The sequence below is a fragment of the Trichoplusia ni genome, chromosome 12 (genome assembly GCF_003590095.1).
Source record: "Trichoplusia ni isolate ovarian cell line Hi5 chromosome 12, tn1, whole genome shotgun sequence".
NCBI lineage: Eukaryota > Metazoa > Arthropoda > Insecta > Lepidoptera > Noctuidae > Trichoplusia > Trichoplusia ni.
The window spans coordinates 11,885,474-11,903,137 of record NC_039489.1 but is presented as its reverse complement, the minus strand read 5'-3'; the positions used below and the strand labels follow the sequence as shown (position 1 = coordinate 11,903,137).

Here is a 17,664-nt window from a genome sequence, read left to right as displayed (position 1 = left end):
AGTTGAGTTAAACATGAGATAAAGCTTGATTAATAACTAAGATTTTTATACGTCATCACATTGCATTTATTGCGTAGTTGATGGGAGACGTGACATACGGCTGTGAAAGTTAACATACAGTAAACATGGACGGCACGGATAACGGAGTGGTTGAGGTCCACTCGCAACAGTTTCGCGGGGCCGATCCATGCGTAGGGCATGTTTTTGTGTCATATATAAATGCTTATTTTGTGTCTGGGTGTCTTTTTGCGTATGATTTGAATGTTGGGTAAACAAGATTAAAATTGTTTAAAACAGGTTTCATTTTTTTAAATATGAAAGACATGAAGAAAGTACTTTTCCTTTCGTACCAACTGTAACTAAATGTCCATATTGGTTACTAGTCAAAATTTTCTTAATGATAGTACCTTTGAAACCGCCACTACCCTAAATAAATTTCACAATTATTATATTCCAAAAAAAAAATTTCCAAGGGAGAAAGTTTCTACGGCAGCTTGACATTCATTATTGGATCCCTGAAGAATCGTCTTTAAGTTACAACGCCAAATATTTTCCAACTGTATACATTAAAAGTTGCATGAACCATTAAAATACTTTCTCTGTGCTTGCAATTGTACCTCACATTATGTCACATAACCGCATCATTAAGTGTATATAAAAATTATTTCTTATTCTACAATCAAACGCAGACATCGCTTTGTGTCACCATGAGTGTGCGCAAGCGACGCGTGTGGCGACTCCATACAAATGTTATTACTTATTAGCTGATGTAGTCCAAGAAGACAGAATATACTACTGAGATTAGATTAATATGACGAAGATTTTAAAATCTTGCTCATTTTGAAATAATCTTTAAAACGAATGACTCATATTTTGAAGTATTTTTAGTTTTATCTGTATCATGGGCATACATTTAATTCTATGTAAAAAGAAAGTAAGGATTTTTGATTTCGAGGAAGATTTTTCATCTTGAAGTGTAGAAAAGACCCACATGAAATTTTAAATAACACAAAACAATAGATGGTTGATGTAAAAGTAAAGGTACCCATGGACTCACACAGGTTATTTGAAAATATTAATTGCGTCAAGTTCTTTGAATGCACAAGAACAAAACACGACAAATTATCAATCAGAAGTACCTCCAAAAATAGAAACAAAATCACAGTGTCTGTCCGTGTCAATTAACAAAAACTTAAGTGTGGCCACGTGCTGTGTTTTATGTGAGTAATCAATTAATGTTTTAACAAACCCATGACGGAGTGATTTACAAGAGCGTGCCCATAAGTGCCATGATGTCATATTAGATAAGGCTTTAAACATGGTTCGTGTTGGGTTAGCAGAAGGTACTGTCGATGCATGATGGTTTGAAGATGAGACTAATAATGCGACAAATATTATCACGCATTCACAAGTTCGTGTCAAAGACATAAGAGCTTAAGAAGAACCTGGAATAGTAATCAAAAATATAGCGCATGAATCCGATCGTGTTGAACATAAGCTTAGGATTTCACTCCATCAAAGACACGCGAAGATAAGTCAGCAACATTAAGCGCCTTAAAAGCAATCAACCGACATATCCCACTTTTATACCAGATTAGCTCATATCAAACCACTTTCATACCACTAAAAGCTCAGCCCGTATAGATATGAAAAATTGCTAATTGCCTATGAAATATTACCTCCGCCTTCACCATCAGTAACCACAAAAAGACATGTCATATTTTAAATCGGAACGCTAAAAGCACCATAAGTAGCGGGTCATCAACGTCATAATATCATGTCGATAATGTGTCACTAAAGCATAATGCAGAGTCGTGACTATTTGTAAATGTTGCGTCCATTACTCGTGTATAATGAGCGCGTGGAGAGATAAGCGGACCGAACAAAGCAATAGATGCTACTAATATTGCAGAAGTATGAACAGCTGTGGAAAAGAATGTAGATGATGAAATAACGTTTAATGTTTATGTTGTGTCGAAATCTTTACATGGTAATTGGAGTAATGAATTTACGTATCCTAGTATATAATTGAGAGTTTGTAACTAAGTGTCACAGTTGGTGTTTGAAAATTGCTAGATAATGGTCAAGTTCATAATAATAGAGTTCCAACATTAAATAATCAAGCATAGAAATCTCATATTTCTAACAAAAGAACTAAGTCATAAATCAAATCAAACAAAAACATGAAAGTTAATCATAGTTGGTCACAATCCATATTTCCTTGAAAGCGCTTAGCAACATTATAACAAACTACTACTATCGGAGCGTATGCCATCAACTTTAAACGACGTCGTAGTCCCATTACGTCGTCCAATTTTTAATAAAAACACACAACACAGACGTTACACATGATGAATTCGATATACTTTTGCTAAATGAAGCGAAACGCCCATAAGCCTTTGGAACTAGACAATTTCTTACTACCATTCCTTCTTATTTTGTTGGTGGACTGCTTACATCTCTTTGCTGTCTGGAAACCTTATTGCCACGCGATTTTCAACCTTATCTTCTACAGCTAAAGTCTTAGGTATCAAATTTGGATTTAGATAAAATGTGTTTTTATCTTTGTCTAAGGTAACATCAGATATTGTCTATCGGACTTTGCTTATGGTGTTACTTGCTATGATTTATGATTTCGTTCCGGTTGAATGTTTTATTGTCAACTTTGTTCGTGCCGATAAAAGAAATTACTATTGTGATCTAAGTATATTACACTATATTACAGAAAAAATATGAAGGTTTAAAGCAGTTTAGAAGAAAATCATATCTTATATTACAACGACATTATAAATCCCAAAATAGCGACTATTGAAATTATAGTTTAAATCAACCAGATACTGAATATTTAGTACTAAAAAAAGAACGTGAGCCATAATCTAACAAAATCAGTTCGAACAAAAGAGGCTTCAATCCCTTGCTCAATCTAGACTTATCAAGTGATCTAACTGTAATTCTTTCTCCGTCTTTACATTTCCCTTAACCCATAATCCTATTTTCTCATAACACTTTCTTACCATGTATTATCTCATCATCTAATAAGGGACTGTCGCGTCTCCTTCAACTTGAAAGTTAATCTGACGCTTAATAAAATTTGTATGATCGATCGATGTTTTTAAAACAACAATATCTTTACCGTCCCTTTCAAAATAACGGTTTATTAACATCCTTATTGCTGCTACTATAAAACTCATTTCAATTATGACATTATTGTGATCTTTATCGTATGTAAGATAAGGTACAATTTAATATGAATTAATTTGAGAGACCGCAAATGCTTCTTTGTTTTTGTGTCGGTCAGTGTCACAGTTTTTGTAAGGTTAAGTTTTGGTACCAAAAGTGGTTGAACTTTATGGTTGAATTGATCTGAAACTGTCGTATCGGGTGTTAGAATGGTTAATGGATAATGGATAATTTGATGTTTAAGTTATCGTAGCATCCATCTGTACTTCATATTTGAGGTAAAGTGTTTGATTCCTTGCACTTATTTACGTCTGGGTCTCAACCTGAAGGCATTCAGACTATGACACTACAACCTTGCAAAATGTTTTGGTAGTACACGAGCGTAAAACAAATGTTTTTTTTTACATTCAAGTGTTACTTACCACTTTGACAGACGATGATTAAAAATGTTCAACTTACCTGAAAAAGACAACAAAATCTACGTAAATTACAATACACAATCATCCCAAGGAGAAAAATCAGCAATATTTACAAATAGGAAAAACCTTTGAACATTCCTAACATTTTATTGGAATTTCTGAAAGCTCTGGAATTATTACCCTGGAATCTTGACAGCTCGATTAAGAAGATGTTTTTCTGGAAAGGATAGGTAATCTAAAACATTTCTGCGAATTGTATCACAATAACGAAGCGGTTTTCCTTATAGTAAGCCTTTAGTAGGAAGTTCTTTGCGGTTTTGTTATTAACGTTATGTACTCTTGTAAATGAGTTGAATGTTATTGTTTATGTAGGTATTATAGGTATGGTTTTATTTGAGACTAATTAAAATAATAGCATTTTTGTTTAAATTTCTGTATAGCCACTTACGGAATGTACATTTGGGTTACTTTATCAGTCTTCTGGGTGATGTATTCCTTATTCTTGTTTATCAAATCCAATATTTTATATTACTAATTCGTTTTCACGTCTTGACTCTTGATGATATTATCCCCAATAAAGGTTGGTCCCTTATTGGGGATAATGTCATCTTACACTATAGAAAGACGTTATAAGATACACATTTGGAGAAACATATTGTACAAATAAACCTCGACATAGAGTAAAGCTAGTTGTCTAAACATAAGGGCTTAAAATAAAAATCCCATATTTTTATTCCATTGATCAGAGGTATTCCTTTTCCACTCCATCTTTATTGGCCTCAACCAACGTACGTTTTACGTCTTTATTCTCTTCAAACATTGTATAATTACGTGTAATCGTTGTCTCTGCTCGTTCCATAAGGAAAACACCATAGCCAAAGTAACAAAAGGCACTGTTACCCAAATTTATAGCGTCGTAAAGGACAGGTTCCTGATTGGGCCCAAACCCAACCTAATGACAGCTTAACGTATCATAACTATGTTTACAGTAATTTCTCAACAGGGATCTTGTCACGACTCTCTTAATATTCCGAAATGATGGGAACTGCAAGTTCGTTTGGCCCGTTTTAATCTTTGAAATTATTGCGACCATTTGTAAGCATTTTGTTTTTTAGAGATTTGGCTTAATAATATACCGTTTTTTCGTTTTTTTATTGAATGTATTTAGGGCAATTTTCTTTGCTCTTATAATTGATTTAACTGGTTTATCTGCGTCATTATATGGAATGATTCTCTAATTTTCGCCTAAAGCTTTTTTTTCACATATTATTATTATCAAACTGCTTGTCTCTATTAGTCCTTTTTCTTCATGATTATGTTCAATTGGTTTATCAGTTTCAAAATCATCATCAAAATTTGAACCAAAGAGTATTTAAAAAATACTTACCTCTTTATATTCATCATCACTGACATTATTCTCAGTATTATTACCGTCGTTAACAGTACCCTCAATCAAGACACAATCATGGCACAATACCTCAGTGTTCTCAGCAATAAAACTTATGTTATCATTTAAAGAGTACCAAGAAGACATTACACTAAAATAATAGCTTCATACTGGACACATGTTACAGAAATGTTACTATAATAACGACAAAGCATGTTAATTGTTCATAAATAATAATGAAATAAAAAGTTTCATTGCATTAATGTGCAATGAGCTGTGAGCTTCCCACGTCTTTATTTATTATTGTTATGAACTGTAGTCTCGGTATGAGTTTTGTTGACTGTCTTTTATTTTAGTGTGTAAATCAACGTGGCTTGATTTATAAATAAATTTGTAGTTAAATCACTATATTGAATCTTATCAAAAGCTGCTTATTAATTTTACTGAGAAAAGAAATGACTTTCTTACTGAATAATGCGAAATGACAAAACAAATTTGTCTAAATGTCTATTTTTTGGAAGTTTGTTGAGACTTTTAGATCCTGTATTCTTTATATGTAATTATAAAAATAGACCTATTTACAGCACTTTTAGCATAAAAAAATATATATTATTAAATTAAGAAAGACATATCCATGGCTAATAGTTTTAATATTTGCACTGATAAACAATATGTCAACATTACATGACCTAGTCATCGAATCAGGTTGCTAACACCTGGCAGTTTAGCGATAACAATACACAGTGGCACACACTGCTTTGAACACGAAACTAAGTGATAACACTCGAAATTAGACCCTAAATATGACACCAGGTGTCTTAAATAAAGACTTCTGTTTTTGTGGAAGCAAGACAGCGCGATACACGGTGTAGAGCGGCAACTCTTTTTAACAGCTTCAAGAGGTCTTACTTTGAGGTGAAATTTGAAATATTGTGATAAAAATCTCATATACATAATATTGCCTGCAAGGCATAGCTGAGTGGTTAAAATTGTTACGCCAAAACCTAATAGGTGCGATGAGCCGCAAGTTCGACAACAGCTTAGTACAAGCGCTTATGTTTCCTACGAATTTTCCTCAGTTTGGTCATCTTTGTGCATATAGACTTCAATGTTTGTAAATAACCCCCTCCCCAACACCAGGATTAGATTCTAGCCTCTCGAGTTGTTTTCTTATAAAAAGTGAAAAAAACACACTTTATCGCTCCTTGGACGATATTTCTCTCCCACAAAATCCACCTTAAGAGTCCGTCACTGTTGTACACAATTACGTCGAGACAAGACACAATGGGTCCAACTGGCTCTTTGTCTCACTATAATTACCAACACGTGGCCGGTAGCAGCCTATTTGGAACTAGTTTTAATAGAGCAAATACTGGCAGTTATGACTTTGTAATTTTTCTATGACGTTTTGCGGTTTTGTTTTTTTTTTATGAAATATCTGAATTGTTCTTAGAATCGATCTATTTATTGAAATAGAATAGTAAACATGTGCGTAGTAGATTTTTAGAGCATAGTAGAGTAGATGCAATCGATGTGTAACTGAGCTCTAGTTTTCGGATAAGAAAATATTCTAACCCCATTTCCAAATGACAAAAATATCCCAATTTCACAAATTTTGCGTATTTTGATCAAAGTAGAATAAAATAAAAAAAGATTCAAGTTCAAACAAAACAGGCCTAAGGTCTGACGTAGTACATTATGTCCATCGTAAAATTCGATACGAATATTTCAAATCACCCAAAAACACAATCAAAATACTATAAAACGGATTTTCGGCTCGTAACACCAACCAACGGTTTTGAGGTCAAAAAGGTTACACCAGTATATCTTGGACCACAAGCCCCCAAAAAACAACATTGTCTTGTTGAAAAAAGAAAGATCCATGTTAAATGGACGGGTATAAGTGATGTCGGGTAGGCAAATTATGTATTTTATGATTAAAACAATATCAGTTTTCGTTAAGTTTCTTTAAATGTCAAATGAATTTATTATTTAAGGGGCTTATGTTGGATAATGAAGGGAATAAGAGAAGAAATATAGATATTACTTATGTTCTTAAAATTTTGAGTGAAAAGAATCATTAGGGCGATGGGAGCTTAAAGACTTATTTATTTTATAGTTTATTAAGCTCTTTATCTGTTGTGTAACAAGAAGGTTGTATAAGACCACGCTTAAGTGTCTGTTTTAGTGTTTTTTCTGGAGTAATGAGAATTAATTGTTTATTTTTTTCAATCTTTATTTTTTTAATGTAAAATCTATATCTATACTCTATACTTTACTAATATATAAAGCTGAAGAGTTTGTTTGTTTGTTTGAACGCGCTAATCTCAGGAACTTCTGGTTCAATCTTTTTGTGTTGAATAGACCATTCATCGAGGAAGGTTTTAGGCTATAAATCATCACCCTGCAACTAATAAAAGCGAAGATACAATGGAAAATGTGGAAAAAGCAGGGTAGATATAAATCTTAACTTATATCTTCTAACCACGCGGACGAAGTCCGGCTAGTGTTCGATATTACTTACTTTTTGTTAACTATTAATTGTTTAACACGTTGCCTGCGTTACAAAACTCTATAAGTGGGAAAGGTAGGCTTCTTATCTATCAAAATACGGGCAAATAACATAAAGAGTAACATTTTAATTAAACAAATTCACACATTTCTTATACAAGCAACCGTTTAATTTAGTATCGTAAATCCAACCTGTTTTCACGTTAACTTATTTATGTACAATTATGAATCATTTTCATAAAATGCTCATAATTATGATTATAAAATTGTTGCGCTTTTATTAAGTAACTCTACGTCCATGTTAACTAAAAGTAAAAAACTTACTGCCCCCCCCCCCCCAACTGACAACTCATTGCCAAGTTACTTTCATCCAAAATTGCACTTTATTATTTTCCTATTATGGTGGAAATTACTACCACAATATAGACCATTTTAGCATAAACTGACCAAGCTCGCTCTTTACATACAAAACTCTACAAAGCAGGGTGAATATTTAAAACTTAAAGTTCATTGTTAACAGATCGTCAAAGATTCACCCTTTCAACAACCTGCCGACTGAACTACTTATTTTAAGAGATAAGAGATGTCATAATAAAATATTATGTAGATTTTATAGAAATAGATTACACAAACCATTGACTCACAAAAAGTCGCTTAAACCGAACTTTTTATATGAATAAGCAAAGGGTGTTTTATTTGCGGTTACAAGTGATTTAAACAGGTGTTATTCATAATTGCATTTTTTAATCTTGTGTGAATGGACCTATACTTGAAGGGGCCAAGCATATAACGCATACTAGGCTACTTCGTTTAAAACTGCAACATATTTTTTGATTAAAGATAATTGGATGCTCTTGAAAATTAGGAGTTGGTATTCTCCTTTTTTGCTTACAAGCTTACAATTGCCATCCTATTTCGTTCTATAAAACATTCAAAGGCTTTTAAAACGTCAAATATATCCAAACCAAAACCGATATAACTTTTAACCCTATAAAATCCGCTACCGGTACAAACGGCCCAAAAAAGACAACCAATAAAAATAAAAAACTTTAAAATTCAAACTCCATTGCAATAAATTATCATTCGTTCCACGGTTCCTCCATAAAAATAAAATGAAAATATACCAAATCGGGGCTAGGAATGAACTCAGACAAAGCACTATTGAACTTGTCTGAACTTGTTCCAAAAAAGCCAAGCACCTGTTTGAGATGCCACCTGTAGAATATTTTAAGGCTTTCAAAGGAGTTCTCTTAAAAACTGGGCAAGTGCGAGTCGGACTTGTGACTCTAATCTTGTACGATTTTGTGAAAGAATGATCAGATTCAAATTTGAGACTGTACAATCAGTACATTGCTTGGAGTGGATGGAGTTTTTGCCGGTTCTTTTCCATAAGAATGACAGTTTGGAACCGTGGTAGAGTCATAATTATAACGTTTTGAAAATGCCTGGAAAACTACTTGAGATAAAAACTTTTGATTATGATTTTTTGATTTTCCTTAACCTCATTTCTTATTTTATTATTTGTTGTTACATCAGCAGATGTACGGAAATGTATCATGATAGGATAGACTTTGGTGACAGACGAACAGAAAAAGGAGTGTTAATAATGAGTTCCGTTTTTACCCTACAGGTACGGAACCCAAAACATTTGGTAGAACAGTTTTGTACGGGACACGCTTATATATTTTTTTTGTAAAAGTATTGATTTACTCTCGCTTCGTTTTTATTGTTGTTGTCCATTTTTGTGTTAATAATACATTATGATGTGTTTTGTATTGTTTTTCTTGACTTAAGAATATTAAATGAGGTTTTTATGAGTACAATGAACGGTTAAGACTACTGTCAAAAGTTTGTTTGTATTGTTCGTAAGATTTCTTTGATGTTTCCATATTCTATTGATTAAGTTTATTTTAATTAATAATTTTACTGTTAAAGGCCCTTAAATCTTGTTTTTTCGAACTCTACTTTTATTCTATAACACAATTTGGTCAATTTTGGTGTCGTCGCAGTAGGGGTGTTAACTTTACCTGCGTTTGATTAAAAAAAGGGTTCCGTCAACGTGATGTGGTGACACGATTGGCAAAGACTACGAAGCACTATCATAATTTGTTAAGAAGAGAGTTAGCTAGCTTTGAATATATGGCTAAAAGTAAAATGATATTTATTTTTTATTTACTTGATGATCATTGAATTGATTTTTATCGATTATTTTTAGATGTACGTTATTTGTGACTAGCTGGAAATCTGAAATGATATTAACTACTTTATAGAGATTTCAATCATTTTTCTAGGTAAGAAAATTTTAGCATTTGCACGCAGAAAGGCAGAATTTAGTACAGCCAGTTACTTTCGATTTTTTTTATATTAATCCATTATGCATAAATAAAGTAGGTATTTAATCTTTTAAAAGCAGGTACTTTAAAAAAATCCAAATTAAATAAATGTATCTCAACAGAGATATTAACTAGTACTAAAATAAGATTAAAATCCATTCTAATCATTTTAAACCAATAGCATTTAATAATTGAGATAAAACTCTACGAACACTAGCAACAAATAGAACAATATCAAGGGCTCTATTTATGTTGGTCGTAAAAATAAGTTAGTTTAACAAATTACAATCTAAAGCGGTTGTCCAATTTAATCAGAACGAATTGTTTACGTTTATTCGAATTGTAATCAGTTTGAATTTTAATGCGCCTTTGAATAATTTAATTATTATTCTACAAGTAACAGTCCAAATTTTCTTTCGTTATCTTAAGAAAATAGAAGAAATTATTGTTAAAAATGCTTTAGAATGAAGTTAAAAAATAATTACAAGAGCAAAAAGCCAACGACACGCGGTATTCCCAGGCGGTCACCCATCCAAGTACTAACCGCGCCCGATGTTGCTTAACTTCGGTGATCGGACGAGAACCGGTGTATTCAACGTGGTATGGACGTTAGCGAATGTAGAGTCAAATTTAATGTGTATATTCATTTTGTTTGTTTACTTCTTAATAGAATAAAATATGTAGAGTGCCGTATTTTTTGAAGTACGTGTATTAAAGATGCTGAAGATTTTCATTGCTTAATACCACTGTAAAAAAGAATAGTTTATCATTAAAGCGGCAGCCAAATATTTTCACTTTTAGTTCCAATAATCTTAATATTAACACAAAGTAAGATTGTTTTATTTGATACATTCTCCTTATTTATAACCCTGTAATTCGGAACAGAATTCACAGGTGCAAAGTTTAACAATTACTCTAGCATAATAGGCAATTAAAATGTCGTATGTTAATTTTGCAACAAGTTAAATTTTTTCGCTACTGATATTTTATCATGTACTTCATAATTTTAGGATTCATTATGTAATGTTATCCGTTTTTAACTGTTTATCGCTTGGAGCTCGCGTAAAACTGACCTTGACTCAAAATAAAACGTATCTAACTAAATTTATCATAGTAAACGAAAAGTTCAGCTTTGCTATCGCCAACGTCCATACCACGTTGAATACACCGGTTCTCGTCCGATCACCGAAGTTAAGCAACATCGGGCGCGGTTAGCACTTGGATGGGTGACCGCCTGGGAATACCGCGTGTCGTTGGCTTTTTGCTTTTTTATTAACTATTTATTTTATATCAAGTAAATATATTTTTTATAATAATCTTCTGTCCTTAAAACTTAGAACGGTTCTACTTTTTCCTGTCTGTAAATCATTTCTGTATTGGTGTTTAAAGTCTATGTTCATGATAATTAGCGTTTCTTGAGATATTTTAGTTTTAGAAATAGGTTCTAATTTGACAAGGTAACCGAAGGCTACGGATCTTTCGGCGGGCCGGTACAGCTAATATTATTGATCAAAGTACCAGCACTATAATTCAAATATTAGTTCTCATTGCTGACGACATTAGCTCTTAGTAATAAATCTGACTTAACCAGAATTCGAGCGCCAAGCACAAGTATGGTTGACAAAGTGCTAATTTTGAACATAAATAGACCAAAATTAACATACAGACGGAGTCATAAATTAGACGCATTAAACTTGCAAGCAGTTGTATTATTTATAGAGAAATGTACTGGAATATTTAGTTTAACCAGCTGGTGCTTTTAATGCTAGTCTTGCTTCATCTACGTAGCGATGTTATGAATCTTGGGAAGGCAAATAACGACAATTATCATTGGAGGTTTTTCGTGATACGCTCTACAAATCACATTTTTTGAACGCAAATAAAATGCACCCTAAATGATACACCCCATTTTTTCTTTCACACAACGCCATCTAGTTTCAAACTGAGCAAGCTTTTATTATGAGTACTAGACAACTGATAATCTTGCTTATTTATTTATAAGTACGTTTATCCGTATATTATGGTTATGTGTCTGAACTAAATACATTCCTATTATAGATAAATTACACCCAAACACAGAAGTGTCAATGTCATGAAGCTGTGTTAAAGTATAGGACTCTAAAAAGACACTCCAAAAACTCTGCAAAACTGATTTCGCCCAATATTTCCGTTGGATATTTGGTTGGTTGCTGGATTGTGGCAATAAAAACAGTATAATAACCGTCGGAATTATTTCGCATTGATAAATAACGTTTTGTGTTATATTCTAAAAACAGAAAAAATATTTTTGATTCACAATTTCCTTAAGTTTTTGTCATCATTTTGAATATTCATTAATTACAGTGATGTTGTTCATTGTATAGTTTTGAATATTGTCTTTATCATGTTTATTAAGAAACACCAACAAGAGATATTTCTTGCTCTACATTTGGAACTCACATTTTTTATTGACCTATCAGTTCCAGTAAATTATTCTCATAACTTTCACTTTAACTTCTCTGTCTGCTTTCAAGTACTTTAATTCTCAATCGAACATCAATGAGACATCAAAACTATTATTTCTTGATTACCTATCCCTTAAAAAACTCAATACAATCGTCAGCCGATAGTGACAATGCCGACGGCAATATTCCCTTTGACAAAATAAAAAAAAATCTCAAAAACTGCTGAACCGTTTCTTTCCACTTCAATTGTAATCGAAAATACGTCAAAACCGTGACTTACTTTCTGAACAAATTTATACTTACCATTCAGAAAATACATGAAGACGATGACATCTGTTGCTTTGGGATAAAATACATAGAAATTTGGGGTCTAATAGACGCAAAACACAATTTGGTGTTTTAGACCACACTGTTTATAAAGTGAATTTTGCTTTCTTATTCGGTGAAGTAATTTTTACAAGTATATTGACTTCTCAATAGAGTACGCCTCTAAAGGAATCCTTACTTAAAAATATAATCTTTGTGACAACTAATTAATGCAAGTCAAACAATGAGTATCAAATGCAAAATAAGTCATATCTCAAAATTTCAAGTCCATGAATTTAAAACTTTAATTATTTTAAATAAAGGAACATTTTTGCTTGTTCACATTCCACCAATAAGTCCGGCAATTGATTCCTCATTATGCATGCTATTAGTTTCATATGCATGTTACGCATTTCATTTATAGATTTCGATTTCTTCGTCCACGATCCGTCCAGTTGCCATTGATTTTCGCTTTCAATTGTCGAGTGTTTTGCATCGAGTCCATTGCCAACCTGAGTAATGGTGTAATCTATGACTTCTTGGCGATGTATTATTTTATTTTGCTTTGTTTCTTTGTTGTTTTCTATACTTAAAATTCTACTAAGAATATAGATCTAATCTTGTTGGTCTAAGCATTAGTGTCTCTATTTTTTTGTCTTATAGGAATACGAATTCCATTTTTTCGTTGATTACTTGATGGAACTTTTTTGAGCTATTTCTTGGTCAGATATTTATAGTTATTCCAATGTAAGAAAAATTTAAAATAACCCTTTTTTTTTGAAATTTTGATTTAGGACCGATTTTATCGGAACAAATAGAAATATTGTTTGCATATGAAGTTCATGACTTGGGCCGTGCCGATTCGTGACTGCGACCACGATTTAGAGCGTGCCAAGTTTACGTCCCGCCAAGCTTGAACTAGTTCATGTTTCTCGTAACGTTTTGAACTTATATAGGCTTGTGAGCAGAATTCTAAGGCCCTATAGTTGAGTATATGAAGTAAACCGTTAACAGTATTTATCTGCACGTCACTTAACATTAAACACAATTTTTCTATGACTAACTTGTTCTTTCTTTACTATTTAAATAATTTTAATTTCCTCTATTATATCTTAATTTTCCTTATCTAACACAAAAGCTTCAATTTTATCATTTTCCACTACACTGACATGAATTTCATCCATAGAACCATTTACACCAAATATACAATATCCAATGTCAATATTTGCTTCGGTATAAAAAGTAACGCAGCAATTATCACTGCTAAGTGTAAATACCCATATTACAGGCATCGCTTTGTGACGGGTGTGTGATCGGTACCGTCAATATGTCGAGTACGTTAAAGTGCAGTGTTTGTAACATTGTGATAGACGAGTTGCTCTCGTATATACAAAATAAAATATCGGTGATAGACGAAATTACATTAATGAGAATATGTACAACGTCTTTCTCAAGCGAAGAAATACAGAAATCAAAATCGCTGTTGTTTGATTCTCTGTCAACGGATGTACGTAAAATATCTAGAAAACGTAAAGGAAAGGAAGTTAGAGATTTGGAAGACATCATTAGTCTTTTCAAAGTAACAGATCCTGATGCAATTCCAATATTTGTGGCGAGGCAATTAGAAAAATTGCCGCCTATTACATTTGATCATCTTGATTGTACGAAACTTCTCAAGGATTTGCTGCTCGTAAAAGAGGAAATTGAGCAAGTTAAGACGACATATGCTTCGGTCAAGCAGCTTGAAGACCTAAGAAACGAAGTTATCGGATTAAAAAACGACAGAATAATGTATACCCCAGCACAATACATTAATAACAAAAGTGGCGCATGGATTGATAATAATGAAGCTAATGCTATTAATGACTCAACGATAGAAGTAAATAGTGTGTGTGATAAATTACAAAAAGAGGAACTTGTTGCAAACAGTAAGTTGCAGAATAATTCCAATTGTAGGTATCCGAAAATAAGCGACAAAGAAATCGTGAACTGCGTTAACGAGGAGCCGAGTGTCGTAGTGACTCATCGTGATATGCAAAAATCGCCTCGGACGCCGCCGCCGCTCGCGCCGGTAACTGAGAACAAAACTAAACAACAAAAGGACGATCAGCTGACTGTGTTGATAACGAGTGCGCCCGTATCACCTAATGCAGCGGAATCGGAATGCGAGTCGCGAAATAATACTGAGTGGAGAACTATATCTTACAAGAAAAGATCGAATTATAGGTATGCAGGCAAAGCGGGAACTGCGGCGTGACGTTCAAGGAAGTTTCAAGGCGGCTGAAAGGAAAGTTCCTATTTTCATTTCTAATGTCCATAAAGATACGATGGCTAAGGACATAGTGTCTTACATACAAAGTAAAACACAGGATGTTGTATCATTAGAAAAGATAAACACTAAGAAACAAAAAGAACACAACGCATACAAGTTTCTTTGTATCAGAAAGTAAATTATCTTTATTCTTAGATGAAAATATATGGCCTGAAGGCATTATATTTAGGCGTTTCGTGCATTTTAAAAGCAAATATGTAAGAGATATGTCAACAAAAACGGCCACAAATCAAACATATAATGCATAGCACCTTTACGTTAACTAGTTTTAACTGTAAAAACGTTAAACGTTCCGTCGATAACATACGAGAAATGTGCCGTTTTTCTGATATCATTGCGCTTCAGGAGACGTGGCTGTTACCGGATGAGATCCAGTACCTGAGCACTATTGACAGAAAATTTAGTTCAACTGGTACTTCTGCCGTTGACACAGCAGCTGGCTTGCTGCGTGGCCGCCCGTACGGAGGTGTTGCGCTGTTATGGCGCAGTGACGTGTTTCAAAACGTATCTGTTATACAGTGTAATAATCCGCGCGTGTGTGCCATTAAAATCGTTACAAACGACAGACCTATTGTGGTAATTAGTGTCTACATGCCCACAGACTCGCCGGATAACCTGTCGGACTTTACGGACTGTCTGGGTACGGTGAGTGCTTTAACGGATGACTGTATGATAGAATCTGTATATGTGATGGGTGATTTTAATGCCCACCCTAATGAATTGTTTTTTAGAGAACTCTCTGCTTTTACTAGTGAACAAAATTTGTTATGTATTGATGTTGAAAGGTTGGGTATAAATAGTGATACTTATACATTTGTGAGTGAGGCGCATGGATCCAGGAGATGGTTGGATCATTGTTTGATTACACAGGCTACTGTGCCGACTATTAATAATGTATACGTGAAATATGATGTGCTATGGTCTGACCACTTTCCCCTCATACTAGAATGTAATTTTAACCTTTTAACACCAAAGGTATGTCATAAGTCAGTAACAGTAAATAATGCAGTATGGGGAGAGAGAAGTCCGGAGCAGATTGATTCCTATCGCCAGTGTCTGTCATGAAAACTTGCGTTTAATTGATTTTCCATCGGAGTTTAGACATTGTTGTGATAGTTTTTTGTAACAATATTTCTCATAAACCGGTCATTGACCGATTATATCGTAATATTGTAACGGCCCTCACAGATGCGGCAATATTAAGTAAACAAAGTAGGAAACAAAAAAAAAAAAATGTGTATTAATAGGGTGGAATAGGCATGTCAGAGATGCTCACAGGGAGGCCAGGTTAAAACTTTCAGTGCTGGGTCTTAAGTGGAAAACCGTATTGTGGTCGTGAATATGAAAAAATGTGTGCTAGTAGGAAGATATTCAAATCCCGTTTAAAATGGTGCCAAAATAATCAGCACCAAATAAAAATGGATATCATTGCCGATAAACATGCATCGAAAGATTTTCGTGGCTTCTGGAAATCCACAAGTAAATTGAATAGTGGGCCTGGTCTGCCTGTGGTAGTGTCAATGGCTGCAGTGATACGAGAGATATTGCTAATTTATTCAAGGATCACTTTCTATGTGCGTTCACAGTTGGGACCATCGGGGGAGATGCTCAATGCTGAGAAACCTGAAGGAAAGGTGGCTTACGTTTTAGGGCCAAGGACGTGGAGGAACGTGATCAGACACATGTCGCGAGGTAAGTCCCCTGGCCATGATGGTCTGAGCATTGAGCACCTTCAGTACGGTGGTGCTCATATTTCGCGAGTGTTATCACTATTCTGTAACCTATGTATGAGTCATAGTTATTTACCACCCGATTTAATAAAAACCATAGTGATACCAGTTGTTAAAAATAAATCTGGGACATGTCGGATCTGGGCAACTATAGGCCGATATCCTTGGCCACCATTATAGCTAAAGTACTTGATAGATTGCTTGAGATACAGTTAAATAAACATCTTCAAATACATGACAATCAGTTTGGGTTTAGGCCCAAACTCTCAACCGAATGTGCAATTATGTGTCTCAAGCAAACTGTCAGATATTATACAGATCGGGAACGCCAATATATGCGTGTTTTTTAGACCTTTCTAAGGCTTTTGACCTGGTTTCCTACGACATACTCTGGAAAAAGTTAAAAGAGGAGAATACGCCTCCAGAAGTCATAAATATCTTTAGGTATTGGTATGGAAACCAGGTCAACAATGTAAGGTGGGCAGGGCAACTGTGCTGATTCGTATAAAATGGAGTGTGGTGTGAGGCAGGAGGGTTGACCTCTCCTGTACTCTTTAATTTATATATTAATGCACTGATTGTCACGCTCAGCAACGAACATGTCGGATGCCATATTGATGACGTATGCGTCAATAATCTCAGCTATGCTGACGATATGGGCTGTTGAGCCTCAGTCTGTGGTCTAAGGAGGCTGCTTTGTTTATGTGAGGGGTATGCACAAACCCATGGACTTAAATATAATGAAAAAAAGAGCCAGGTTATGGTCTTTAAATCCGGAACTAAATATCCCACCAATATCCCCCGCTAAAAAAAATGGAACCTCCTTAGAAAGAGTAGATAGTTTTAAATACCTAGGTCATGTGGTTGCCTCAGATTTACGTGACGACATGGACATGGAACGGGAACGAAGGGCTTTATCGGTAAGAGCTAATATGGTATCTCGTAGTTTGTACGTTGCTCCACTTGGTGCTAAAACAACCTTGTTTAGAGCGTATTGCACAACATTCTACACGTGCAGCCTA

At 34.1% G+C, this 17,664-nt stretch overlaps 2 protein-coding genes and 2 non-coding genes across 4 annotated transcripts in view; 2 read left to right on the top strand and 2 right to left on the bottom strand.

Moving 5' to 3' along the window:
- Window positions 1-17,664, bottom strand: part of LOC113499458 — a 125,775-nt gene that overhangs the window by 97,224 nt on the left and 10,887 nt on the right. The window lies entirely within an intron of this gene.
- Window positions 10,326-10,444, bottom strand: LOC113499734. The gene has a single exon (XR_003401130.1). It is a non-coding gene; the product is annotated as a 5S ribosomal RNA (ribosomal RNA).
- LOC113499739 lies at window positions 10,971-11,089 on the top strand. The gene has a single exon (XR_003401134.1). It is a non-coding gene; the product is annotated as a 5S ribosomal RNA (ribosomal RNA).
- Window positions 15,016-16,963, top strand: LOC113499457. Its single transcript, XM_026879942.1, has 2 exons — window positions 15,016-15,557; window positions 16,499-16,963. Exons 1-2 carry the CDS (start codon window positions 15,153-15,155, stop codon window positions 16,820-16,822), a joined length of 729 nt encoding a protein of 242 aa, XP_026735743.1. The 5' UTR covers window positions 15,016-15,152; the 3' UTR covers window positions 16,823-16,963.